The sequence below is a fragment of the Anthonomus grandis genome, chromosome 14 (genome assembly GCF_022605725.1).
Source record: "Anthonomus grandis grandis chromosome 14, icAntGran1.3, whole genome shotgun sequence".
In the NCBI taxonomy this organism is placed as follows: domain Eukaryota; kingdom Metazoa; phylum Arthropoda; class Insecta; order Coleoptera; family Curculionidae; genus Anthonomus; species Anthonomus grandis.
This window is the reverse complement of record NC_065559.1, coordinates 5438733-5452975: the sequence shown is the minus strand read 5'-3', so window position 1 is coordinate 5452975 and position 14243 is coordinate 5438733. Positions and strand designations below refer to the sequence as shown.

The window sequence follows — 14243 nt, the reverse complement described above, 5'->3', positions numbered from 1 at the left end:
GCAACTAAAAAAACATAAATCGTGACAGTGACTTTGTTTGTTTTAATTTTTTTGTTAGACTCAGCCTACTTATTTTTTTTTCAACTTAAAGCAGAAAAATATTCATTTTTTCTTGAGCGCATTGCAAGTTTTAAGTCCAAATATCTCGAGAACGGTAAATCCTAGCGACATTTTTAAGGTATACTTTTTTTAAAGAAAAACACTTGCAGAATAGAAATTTGTAATAAAACATTACATTATACAAAGTGTAAAAAAGTTATGGAGTTTAAAAAAGACTAAAATAAGGCTGGTGGCGCCCTCTATGAGATGATTTAAAAAAAATCAAAGTTTTATATTTGGCATATAAAGAAACTCCCACAGACCAAATTTCATTAAAAACAAAGAACAAATGCTTAAGTTATAAGCAAAATAAAAAAAAAAACTTAATGTTTATCACCCTGTATCTTGGTTGCATTTTATTTTCGGACTAGGAAAATTTAATTTAACCTCATTATTTTTATGAGAGGAATCTGCTGTTAAAATATTAACCATTATTAATGGGACACCCTGTATAAATAAAAAAATCTATATAAAAAACGTAATTAGAGTAAAGTCATACAGAAAATAAGACTGCCTGTTTTGTAATGCTTTCACTTAGTTTATTTAATTGTGAACTGTAACGTGCCATTTCCAGCCTTGAAGATGGACTAAATAAAGGCCAAAACATTAGACTTTCATCTGAAATAAAATCAGTTTTATAAGTTCTAATGAATGTTTGTTTTTAAAATTAAACCTGCAACACTATCTGCATTTCATACTAAGGACGTTAATCTTTATTAATGATTAACGTCATTTTTATTCTTCGTTACTTCCAGTACAACACCCGACAAAATGTGCAAATCCTGTAATTTTAGACCCCACTAAGACTGTCTAAAATCTAAAAGAGTAGGCGAAACGTCTCAGAGGAGTGTTGCATACTTCGGTTAAAAAGGTCACGCAGGCCAAGAAACAATTTTCAGCACAAAAGGTTTTTGAGAGTTATTTAAGGGTGGTTTGAACTATACGGGGTATTAATTAACCATGCGGAAATTAATTAGCGACCTGTATAGTTGAACCAATACATTTAAGTCTAATTTAGTTGTCTTTATCTTTTATGAAGTATGACGCGTTAAACTTTTGCAAAAATTAGAATCTTGTATCAATAAACATACTCCTATTTATAAGAATGCTCTTAATCAATTTCATTATTGTGGAATTTCGAAGCACACTCCTAAGAAGGTTCATTTCAGTTTCTCGTTGTATACTTGATCTTCAAGATTGCTTTTAAGCATATTCCTAGTAAACTCATAATTTTTCGAAAAAACACGATTAAGTAAGTAAAATCACAATCATATCTTGGACTTTTCACCAATATTTTCTGTGATATTTTTTTGCAAATCTCCTTACTCATCTCAGGATAGATTTGTTCCAAAACAAGCTCCCAAATGCAGTACTTCAACATTCAACTAAAAAACAAACTATACAAAATGTAATGTAACATATCAATCATTTTCCATACTACATCCCAAAATTAAGTATATGATATTGTTACTGTACATGAATTTGGAAGGTACTGGATCGGAAATAGAGATCCTGTCAGGTGGCCAACCCGCTCACCTGACTTAACACCGCTAGATTTTTTCTTGTGGGGATATTTAAAGGAGCAAGTCTACACTGAAGAGCTAAGAAATTTAGAGGGTTTAAAAAACAAAATTACACGTGCTTGTAGAGCAATTATGGAAGAAGTAATGAGAAGCGCCTGTACCACTGAGCTAATTAAAAGGTATGAACTCTGTCAAAGCGAGAACGGTCACCACTTTGAACATTTATAAGTTTTTTTGTTATGATTATTCTAGGTTTATAATCATTTTTTAACTGGTTTAATAGTAGATTGAATAAGAATTAAATAATATCATCATAATAAGCAATTATCTCAAAAACCATGAATATTATAATGAAAACCTTATTTTTGTGACACTCTGTACATTTAGCAAACTGTGATAATTGATCTATTAGTCAAAATACTTGATATATAAGTCAACTCAAAAAATGTATACGAGACACTTCTCCAGAAAGTAAATTCATTATAGGAAGATGCTTTTTCAATGTTTCGATCGCAATATTATTTCACATGCTTAAATTGTTTCTTGGAAAGGAAAGAAGGTAAACGTAAGTATTCAAAACAACGTAACGTAGCGCCTACGAATACCTGTAAATAGAGGACGTGGAGGTCGATTGCGACCAAGAGACCGAAAACTTCTCACCTCTACTGCGGCACTTCCGATCTGCGATAACCGCACGCGTCACCTCGTCCGGGGTGAACATAGTTTGGCATACCCTATATAAGATTCTAAAAAAAAAACAGCACATTATTGGTTTAATTTAAAATTACAAAATCAAATCCTACCTTGGCAATAGGGCCACGACGGACGCCAACACCGTCACCAACCAATACTGCGGCCTCTGCATCGAAATCTGGATGGTCCAATAAGTGCTCGGTAGTCCAAAACAGTTTACGCAGAACGTATTGTAACTCAGCGAGTATAGGAAGAAAGCACCTATCGAGCAGATTATCGAGGCGGCGTGTATAATTGTCTGAAATATGTCGATGTAAGTTCAGTATAAATAAATGTTGTAGGTACTATATTACATACCAAGGTATGCTTTACTTAAAACTCTTACTTAAAAACATTTAAAAATCAATCACTTAATTTTATACTGCAATACCATAGCAAGAAGAGTTTTGTTATTTTGTCACCCTCTAGATCTGTGCTACAATCTATAGAGAAAAAATTAGATCCAATCATATGCGAAATTAAAAAAATATATTAGTAAAGGAATTCCTATACCAGACTCACTTGAATCTAGTTATGTGAGGGCAATAATAAAATATATATTATTAATTAAATCAAATGATATTTGGAAGAGAGTTTGTAGGCAAACGCTTACAAAATATTGCCAGTTGGTACCCAAGGTACCTTTATATTATTGGCATATAGACCTAAATGTGTCCAGACGATTTGTAACTGTTATAATTAGAATGAAATTTGAACATACCGGTTATTCAGCTCATCTTAATAATATAAAAGTATTACCGCTGAATTTATGCTTAACCTGCAATATTACAAATATGCCACCTTAATCACATAATTTTTGAAAAATTATATTTTAAAATACAAGAAACTTTCCTTTTTACCTCATCTATCCGTGGTCTACTCCCTTGTCTTAGAGTAATAAAAAGTAGCCCTGACGCAACTTAATAAGATGAAGAGTGTTCCTTGTCTCATTTATGTTAAAATATTTAAAATAGATAGAGCTTAGTATTAATAATTAATTGTATGGTAATTGTAGGTTGAACCAAATAAAAATCTTTTATGCTACAACTCTTTAAAAGATGTGTGAAGGTTAACTCTTAGAAATTTAAACGTTATACAAACACATTCTGTTAGAAACTGTTCAATCTTTTAAGTTAACACATGACTTTTGAAACGGGAGAAATATTGGTTTCGGCAATTAAAGTTGTGTTGCCCACATAGAGATAAAACAAAAATGACAAAGAGGCAGATCATTAACGTATATCAAAAATATAATAGGCCCTAGAACAGAGCCTTGTGGAACTGCAAGTTTCAATGCTAAACTCTGCGACTCACATCCTTCAAAAACACAAACTGACTTCTGCCTATAATAAGACTATAAATGCAGTCAAAAATTGTAGTAATTTAATTTTGTAGAAGAATATCGTGTTTAACATGATCAAAGTTCACGTTCTAACCTCTAAAATTTACCTTTTTTACAATGAGTCTTACAATGAAATTTTATCACTTTTATTATACTATATGTCTATATTATATAGTGTGTGTCAGCCAAATGGAATAAATTAGCTAATAAATAGATGGGAGCGTGTTGGAAAAAATGTTCGAGCACGTCGATTGGTTTTTATAGTTGTGCATTTTTTTCATAAAAACTTTTTATACAGGGTGTATCAGATAACGGTGGTCAATACCAACTTGCTTAGTTTAAACATAACACCCTGTATGTTAATATAGATTCCTCAGATCATTTTAGACATATTTTGTATACAATGTTCTATACCTATCTTTGAGTGTTTTGTAAATATTAAGTAAAATTCAAAAAATAACATTTAGAAAAGAAAATATATTTATTTTTCAAGATTCTCTACAACTCACTTAATACTTTTTACCCATTTGGGTCTTGGTAATGATAAAGCAAGCAAAAACTATTTCAGCATTCCTTTTTATTGCTATGAGAATAAAAAAAACTAAAAATTGTTGTTTACTTTGGTTTCAAATGCCAGACTCAATGTTGACTCATGTTGCATGACAGAAGTAGTCGTCAGTGCTATAGTCGTTTAAATTTCATTAACTACAAGCCAGAAAAATGGTTCATTTAACAGAAATGCACAAAATAACAATTCTACAGATGATTGGTTATGGAGATAATACACGGACGCAAATGGAAGTAGCTCGCTTATTTCACGAAAAATTTCCAAATTTGCCGCCTTTAACCCAAGGGACAATTAGTAAAATGGAAAAGCAATTCCGCGAGCTGGGCCATGCTAGGCAGGTAAAAAAAGCAGCTGCCAATGCAATAAGTGAGGATACCAAATTGGCTGTTATGCTTGAGTTTGAGGAACACCCACATAAATCTACTCGGAAAGCAGCCCCAGTACTCGATATTAGCTATTCATCAGTTATTAGAATATTAAAAGAAAACAAAATGCATCACTATAAAATTATACCCACCCAGGTGCTCACAGAAGACGATTTTGACAGGAGAATGTATTTTTGTGAACAAATGATGGCAATGTTAGACAGCAATGTGATCCAATTAGAACATGTTATATTTTCTGATGAGTGCACCTTTACTCTTCACGGTCATGCCAATCGTCAAAATTGCCGCCATTGGTCCAGGGAAAATCCTCGCTGGACGAGAGAAGACAATACTCAATACCCTGAAAAGGTTAACGTGTGGGCAGGATTATTGAAGATCAGATCATAGGTCCCATTTTTATTGAGGGCAATTTGAATGGCGATAATTATTTAGAATTGCTTCAAAATAATGTAGTGCCAACGTTGGCCAGCTTGTATCCTGATCCAGGAAACCCACAAGTTCCAGCGAATATGATATGGGTTCAACAAGATGGAGCACCACCCCACTACCAAATAAATGTCCGGCAGTACCTCGACCAAATATTTCCAGATCGGTGGATAGGGTGGCGAGGATCAATGGAATGGCCAGCACGGTGTCCCGATCTGACGCCATTAGACTTTTTCTTATGGGGATATGTGAAAACTATTGTATACAAAACTAAACCCACTGACTTAGCTGACTCGATCACACCTGAGATGTTGAGTAACGTTAGAAGAAATTTCCAATTTACGGGTAGGGTGTTGCCAAGACGTTCGTGGCGGGCATTTTGAATATCTCCTACATTGAAATTATTGTTTAGATTTGTATTATGTATAAGTTTTTGAATATGTTGTAACAATTTTCGGCAAATAAATAATTTTCTTTTCTAAATGTTATTTTTTGAATTTTACTTAATATTTCCGAAACAGCCAAAGATAGATATAGGACATTGTATACAAAATATGTCTAAAATAATCCGAGGAATCTAAAAATTAATTAACATACAGGGTGTTATGTTTAAACTAAGCAAGTTGGTATTGGCCACCGTTATCGTAATCGACGTGTTCGAGCGTTTTTTCCAACACGCTCCTGTCTATTTATTAGCTAATTTATTCCATTTGGCTGACACACACTGTATATGTACCGGATATATATTTTTTAGATATTTTGTTTGTGTATTAAGCTAATCTATAAAACGTATTGCTATTCTACGCTGAAAGATGAGAACTTAACCTCCAGTTACTATCCATAACCCGCTACTTTAAACATCTCTATTAATAAAAAAGCTGCTTATGTCAGTGAATAGCTTTAAAAAAGTTAAAATGGAAGAGTTTCAGCAAATAATTATCTCTATAACTTACTATGTAACTAAAACCGCCGAATTTTTGTATTATATCAGAAATTTTATTCAATTTTGAAACTACAGGGAAATCGAATGGTTGACATTATTAATACTTGAATTTCTAAGACGCAAAATACTAGTTAATAGAGATATACTGTTAGAGAAGAGATAGTGTGTTCAACTGGTTTAGATCTTATTTCAGTAACAGAATATAATGTGTTAAATTTAAAAAAATATATATCTGTTAAATATGGGGTTCCGCAAGATACAATATTGTTTTTATTGTATATAAATGATCTTGCTGGTGTAGTAGAACATACTACTAAATTGAGATATTTGATCCGATGATCTATATAATTCGTAATAACTTAACTGCAACGCAAGAGGCTATAAATAATGATCTGAAACTTATATATGATTTGCTATGTTTTCATAATTTATGTCAAAATATGTCTAAAGCAACGTTCTGTTTATTTGGTAAAAACGAAAATTATTGAATGTTGATATTAATGACTTATGAATTCAACTTTATTATACAATTTGCCAAATTACAAAATTCAACAGTTTCAAAAGATTCAAAACAGAGCTATAAGGGCGATTCTAACCTTTGATACATATATATCAATAGATAATATGTGAAATGTTATAAATATTTTCTTCATTTATCATATATTCATTATTATATTTTTTGTCCTTAAACCCAACCTCAATTTGTTTTGTTTATATTTTTAATAAGTGCTAACCCTATTTTATCAATTTAAACAATTATCAATAATTTCTACCCTTGACTGATATCATGTGCTTCTTTTGCTTTTTTTAGTAGATTACAAAAGATATGAAGGAATTAGTTTGTCATTTTAATGTAAATTAGGTTTTACTAATAAGTGTTCGCAAAGCTTATTATCCCTGTTTCTTTCTTACAGTAGATCTAATGATGCCTAAGTACAGGCGAAAAACATGCAATCCTTTTTTCATCTTATATTTCAATATATTTAAAACCTGTGAGTTAGATTTATTACTATTTAAGAAAGCTATATTTAATTTTTTAAATGCTAATCTAAGTGTATATATTGGGTCATTAAAGAGTTTCACACTATTAAACAAATGTTTTTTATTTGCCATTTTAATATTTCGTCAAACATTTAAAATTCATAGAACGTATTTAACGTTTAAAGAGTTAATTTAATAATTAAAATTGAAAGTTTGATTTAACTATATTTAATGAGAGTGAAATTAGTAGCCCAAGCACAGTGCCTTTGAATTGAATGCCATATTATAATTTTGTAGCAAAAAAAAAACGACTATTAATATTCTTAACAAAAAATACTTACCCAGGATCTTGTTTCAATAGAAACGTGAAGTAACATGACGCACATACACGCGGTAGTTGCAGCGGTGCCGAATTCAAAAATATCCGCGTCGCTACCGTCGTAGGCCAGTTTGCAAAGCCAAAACACGACGACACTTTGATACAAAGAGTCCGCCATAGTTAACCAAAACGAGTAGGACTTGTAAACTTTGCCTAATCGACCTCGACTGTATAAATACGGTTTTTCTCGTAGCAGTCGGTAGGGCGCGTCTTGATCGTACACACCTAAAAAAATGGCGATTTTAATCATATTCAAAAAAAAACAATATTGTTATAACTTACCGATTGCAATGGGAGGTAGTGAGGTAAATAAAAGATTATACAGCATAAGGTACATTTGGTCGATCATAACTGAACCGGAGAAACCACAGTAAAATTGGTACCAAAATATTAAGAACACAAACGTCTAAAATAAGAATTATAATACAGCAATGAATTTACGTCTACAAGAAGTTAACTTACGGCATTTTTATAAAAGAAATACAGGACCATCCGAGCGAGTCTATCATAACTCCAATGACCGTGCACTAACAGAAATCTTTCGAGGTACTTAAAGCGCGATAACGCAAAATCGGCCGCCATCACTGCTTGCATGCCCTCCTGACCCGATATACCTGAAAATCCGTGAATTATTACTGAGAGCGAAATGCAATAATTTGAGCTAATTGTAGTTTGCAGTCTCTTGTAAATGAATCGGTGAATGGAATAACGATATAACTCCAAAAATGTGGTTTAGAGATAATCACAAAAAACTGTTTTGTGGAAAAAGTATTTATTTTACAAGATTCTTCAACATTGCAATGTTATATGAAATCGAGTTCCGTAAACGAATATAAAGTAAAATATTTTTTTAAATTTATTTTTGTCTAAAATGAGGGACAGAAAGTCACTAGGTGTTATACGGTTTTTCCGCTCAACTTTTTAAATTCTTTAAATTGTTAATGTTAATTGATAAACAGAGTTGCAAATTTGTAAATTGTTTATTATTTATAATAGTACCTAAAATACATTACAAAACCTGATTCTTATAACACGAAAAACATTAATAATTCAAGGCCATTAGTCTTCAGCTTCCATGTTGGTGGTTTCCAATAACGTTATATGATAGAAAAATTCCAAAATTTCTCCAGTCATATATTGCATGACCTTTTTCAAATTTTCAATTTTTTTTACATTGATCGGTAACATTTTTGAGTATGCAGGCGCCGTCGGTAAAGTTGGGACTGCTTTAGGTTTGATTAACTTGAAATATCTTGTGACAACTCCGCCAATATAGTCGCTAGTTATGACATACCCGGGTGTGGAACTGTCATAAATGAATTGCCTGTAGTTTCATACTGCAAATTTAACTTTTCTTTCATCGGAAGATTGACAAGTTTTCTTGTAATGGTTGGGCCACCAGTTTGTGTACTCGATTATATCTGTATAGCATATTGTTGTCGTCGTAAATGGTTTTAATTTGCGACAAGAAAGTATCATGTTTTCGTAATCCTCTGGAACATAGATTTTATCATATTTTCTTATAACTCTCTTGAGCGAGCCGAAGTCTCTGTCGCATGGCAAAAAAGAGTGACCATGCACTGGGAAGTATTGATGAATTTTACGAAACCGTTTTGAAGCTGCAAGAGCCAATAGGTATCCCACTACGGTGTTGTTACGGTTCCGGCCCGGGCATCCATCTGAGAATATGTTAAGCTCCTGAATCTCTGCAGGCATTTTCTGCACATAATCGTTTATGAATATACATACTTCATTTGGACCTTTCGCAGCTTGACCTTCATGATATGTATAAATGTGCCCAGTATCTTTTTTTAAGTCATTTATTATAAATCCATACAGCCACAATTGTCTTAAATAAAACATTTCTTGGACGGGTATAACAGGCAGTGGCATATTTTGAATATAGTCAAATACTATTCCACTAACAGCATTACGCTCGTGGCACAACACAGTTATTTCTTTAAGTTTGTAGTAAAATTTGTTAGCCCTACGCTTATGAATCATTAGCTCGGCAGCAGCCACTCTCTTTGCGTTGTCGTTTAAATTTTGGTCTTTAAGTTTTGTACCTAATTCTTTGCATTGACTGCAAACATTAACTTGGGGCCGTCCAAACTTCAATGCAAAATTTATTTTAAAGAACTTTAAATAAAATTCATATTTTACTGTATTTTTTAAGTTCGGGTGTAATTTTCCAAAAAGATTATACATAATTTTGACGTTTAGAGCTCTTTAGAACTGTAGTGAGAGATTTTATAGGAAAACTATTCATTATTTTGTTATATTTTTGTAATAATCTCGGGTTTTAAGACGTGGTCGATTATTATGTGTACCACGTAGGTCTCTAGGTGACACCTGAGCAACCAAGAGTTTGTTTAGTCGTTGTAATCTAGAATTTGATATTGAATCCAGACTAAGAAAAGCTGCCTTGCAAACTGGTTGCCTCTCTAAATTATTATTCCGTATGTAATATGAAAAAGTCACTTCCCTATTTTTCTTCCTATCTTCCCCATCTGGTTGCTTCCTAGCTACTTGTCTACAATCCATAAATCCATGCAAATATACATCCTGTTGATTTTTTGAACCTTTCTCATAAACTTTTCTTAAAACTGCTTCTTTTTCGTCCGGTGTAAGTTTTGACATGCATTTATTTTTACATCTGAAAAAAAAAGAATATTATTATAAAAACTGTGGGTAGAATAGAATGTATAAAAAAACTTGAATGTACATTTTCTGTGATTTAAATAAAAATATTCCCTGATTACTTAAACAAATATTAAGAGTTCATGGTACTTACGTGCAGTCCTCTTTTACAAACTTTTTGTCGACTATTTTGCTAGTTTTAGTTGTATATTTTTCTCCAAGAAGACGAGCGTTCTTTCTTTAATTTCGCTTCCATTTTTTAGGGCATGTTCTTTTTCGGCTACTTTTTCCTCTATCTGTACTAGAACTCTCACTACTACTACTGCTAGACATTATGATTTTTAGTGAAATTATCAGCAAGTAGGTATTTACACTCAAAAGTTTAGGATCAATCGAATACAGTGCAAACTGGCCGTGACTGCTAACTAGTAAACAACATCAAGAAAAAAAAAGATGGCAACTGACAGACTTACCGACTGAAGCAGCTCACGCGCAATATTCCCACATTGGGTGGAAGAACGATATAAAAGCTGGAGTTATACTATTGTTCCACTCAACGCGAAATTACCCCCTTGTCATAAAGCATATAGGTTTCAAGAGTTATATCGTTTTTCGGTCTATCAGATAGATTTAGTGTTAAAGATCATTTTTGCTATCTTGGTTTAAAATCACTTTTTTTGGAGTTATATCGTTCTTCCACTCACCGATTCAAATGTATTCGAATAGAAAGGAATATAACTGGCGACATTTCTTAACAATGTATTTTTGGTATACATAATTTTCCAATAATAATTTGATTTAAAATAACTTAAATTCATATGCTTTTTCAGTTATGCATTTAAATGTCCAATGTCACTCAAATAAGATTTTTTGAATTTAAGACTTTATGTCTTACAGGTATACCACATTGTTAGGGTACTTTCAAATTACACAATTATGTTTGAGTTTCACACTCCAGCATGTACTCAATCTTAAAATATTTCATATCCCGGGATAATTCTGTGTTATTTGTCACTAGAAATTCAATGTGAAATGTGTGCTGTATGTACAGTCTGACAGGCTAAAACTTATAATTTTAACTTGCTATAATAGCCTTCCTTTCGGTAGTTTTCATCAATTTACATCTTTATTTGGAAACGCATTACCAATCTTAACCTCACATAAAATATAACCTCATTGTAAATGGAGACTTCTAGGCGATAATAAAAGTAACAGAATTCAAGATCTGATTTATATTACGGCTTTTAATAAAAAATGTTCCACCAACCCATACATTGACAATATATTATCAAACTTAGTCTGTTCTAAAGCATCTATTTGCAACTCCAATATCTCAGACCACAATGCAGTGATAATTGAATAGAAAGACAACCATATACAAGAAAAGACCTATTTTATTTTTATAATCTTGTAAGCAATATTAATTGGAATTCCTTGAGTCGCAAGAAAGTTCGTTTATTTATTACTTTCCCCCAAAATAATATTAATAACTTTAAATCTAAATAACTTAATATGTGTGTTAAAGAATCAATTTATCCCAATGTACTTAAAAACTCTGAGTTGTGCCTGTATACAAGAAAGGTCCTTGCAAATAACCTTACTAATTATCGACCTCTATAATCTATAACAGATAACTTTGAATTTAATAATCTTTTTAGCACTAAGCAGTTTGAGTTTAGAAATGTAAAATTTACTACATTAGCAACTCATCAATTGGTGGTTCTAATAAATAATAGTGAGTAAACTGAGGTCACTATTTGCGACTTAACCAAAGCTTTCGACTGTGTGACTCTATACTATACATTTTCAGACTTATTCATTAATTTAAAAGAATCACCTTTCTGATAAATGTTAAGTGGGCTCTCCAATCAGGTTTCAATTAATTAGATTATTACATTATTATAAGATTATTAACAATTTTCTTTTGAGCTTCTTCGGAGAAATATGTTTTATATACAATCGTGTTAATTAATTCATGAAATTTTATTAATTGATGTTTTATAAATATTATAAGAGGGAAATTTCTCGCAGGATAGTACAAAATAATCAGACCACATATATTCGCAGCAAAATATTTATTATTAGCTTAGCAGAGCACTTTCGGCGTATGAGCCATCATCAGTGTGAATATATCTTGTTTGATTATTTCGTTATAAATATTATACATTTTATGGAGCGTCACGAATGAAGGAAGTACTTCTATTACATTATTTTACTTACCTATGCCGACATCCGCAGTTTGAATCATAGAAACATCATTGGCACCGTCCCCTATAGCAAGAGTTCTCATCTTAAGCTCTTCCTTGACCACCCTAACGATATATGCCTTCTGTAAAGGTGTCGCCCTACAGCATAATACTGAATTACAATGGGTCGTCAACTCTAAGAAGGGCTTTGTGAGGTTCGACCTTCTGTCTAAAATATAAGTAAGAGTTTTGCCGTCCACTACCAACGCCCTACCCAAATGGTTGTTGGTGGTAGATTGGGTGCGAGTACGTGTCGCATTGCTGCACGATGGAATCGCATTTAATTCGGCAAGGTTATTTTGAGCTGAAATTTGACAAAAAAATGGTAAATAAATATGCTTTATAAAGATTATATTGTCAATTTCATTTAACCCTCTAGCCAGCAGACCCGCCTTAAGACAGGCTTTATCAAAATCTCATTTAGAGATGCATTTAAAATTTTTTGGCCACATAGCGGCAATCCCGCCTTTGGGGTGGAATTTGTTTCGTGTCTGACGTACTTAGAACGGCTATTGGTTCCCGTGTTTTTTCAGTAGAGTCAGTCGCGTATGTGCCGCCTTAGTAAATTTACAGAATAATTATTTCGCTATAAATGATATTTTCTGTGCTATAAAATAAATATATGTAGCGATCTATTCAAGCCAAAAAATTTACAGAAAATTATCTCATTCATACGAAATATTTATTTTCTTACTATTTTTGTTTTTTGTGGTTAGATATGACATCAAACAAGAAAGGACAGCCCGGGAAGGATCCCCGAGAGCCTGAATTATATGACTTATCTCAAGTGACTTCGGACGAAATGTTTGAACTTTTGGACAATGTAGATATAGGACCTCCTGACACCGATATTGAAGATGGGCTGGAAGACGATTTTGACGATGATGATAGTCTTGCTGACCCAGATTTTTGTCTTGAAGATTAAATAAATCAATGCAACGATTTAACTTCTGAATCTTCTACGCCTGACGACCAATTGTGGACATTAGATATTAAAACACCTGATACCTCACAGCCATCGACATCAGGAAAATATTCAACTGAATCACAAAAAATTTCTGTTGTTGCAAGAGTTTTATCCCCGTTGACTTCAGGTGTACCATCTACTTCATTTCAAAGACAGCAAAAACGACCACGTTCTCCTCTGCCAGAATTTGAAGATGGGGCTGATATTTCCGAGCCTAAGGTGGGTTTACGGAAAACCCAAGTGCACTTTTAGCACAGTCAAAAGAATGCAAAGAAATAATTTGGCGTAAACAGCATTTGCAGCTGCATAAAAATAAAGTGGTATTCCGTGGAAGCACAGAGCTTCCACTACACTTTCAGGATTTAAAAACTCCATATCAATGCTTCGCCTATTTTTTTACACAAGAGTTTCTTGAAAATATTGCAGAACAAACAAATTTATATGCTCGACAGTACGACATCAAGACAACATTTGTTACCAATGCTGCTGAGATCCGGAAGTACATTGGCATGTTGATATTTATGTCGATATATCGTTATCCAAATGCGACAGAATACTGGGGTCGTTATTCATTTGAACCAGTTCGTACGGCAATGACATTCAAACGATTCTTTATGATTCGTAAGTATCTTCACTTCAACGATAAATCAAAAGAAAAAAAACGGGATCAACCTGGATTTGATCCATTATATAAAGTCCAACCGATAGTGAAACATTTAAATGAACGATTTCAAACAGTTCCAAAATTACCTCGTAGATGAGCAAATGTGCGCGACTAAAATGAAACGCAGTTCATTGCGACAATACATGCCGGCAAAGCCCCATAAATGGGGGTTCAAACTATTTGTTCTATGTGACAGCAATGGTTATTCTTACGCCTTCGAAATCTTTACTGGCGCAGGGAGCAATGTTATTTTGCCCAATACGCCTAATCTGGGAGCAGCAGCAAATGTTGTCGTCCGGCTATCTCAAACAATACCTGACTTTGTCAATCATATTTTATATTTTGAC

At 32.9% G+C, this 14243-nt stretch overlaps 1 protein-coding gene across 7 annotated transcripts in view; it reads right to left on the bottom strand.

Annotated features, from left to right (window-relative positions):
* The window catches only part of LOC126744710 (phospholipid-transporting ATPase VD), a 76669-nt gene that overhangs the window by 13047 nt on the left and 49379 nt on the right, over window positions 1-14243 (bottom strand). For 5 of the 7 annotated variants that reach the window (XR_007663290.1, XR_007663289.1, XM_050452238.1 and 2 more), the window contains exons 12-17: window positions 12240-12569; window positions 7842-7993; window positions 7662-7785; window positions 7342-7604; window positions 2426-2613; window positions 2228-2368 (exon numbers count right to left, since the gene is read on the bottom strand). Coding sequence is in view for 5 of the 7 variants with exons in the window: in XM_050452238.1 (XP_050308195.1) it covers window positions 2228-2368; window positions 2426-2613; window positions 7342-7604; window positions 7662-7785; window positions 7842-7993; window positions 12240-12569 (1198 nt within the window). In the remaining 2 variants the exon portion in view is untranslated. The remainder of the gene's footprint in view (window positions 1-2227; window positions 2369-2425; window positions 2614-7341; window positions 7605-7661; window positions 7786-7841; window positions 7994-12239; window positions 12570-14243) is intronic. The other 2 variants (XM_050452240.1, XM_050452241.1) reach the window with 1 other exon arrangement.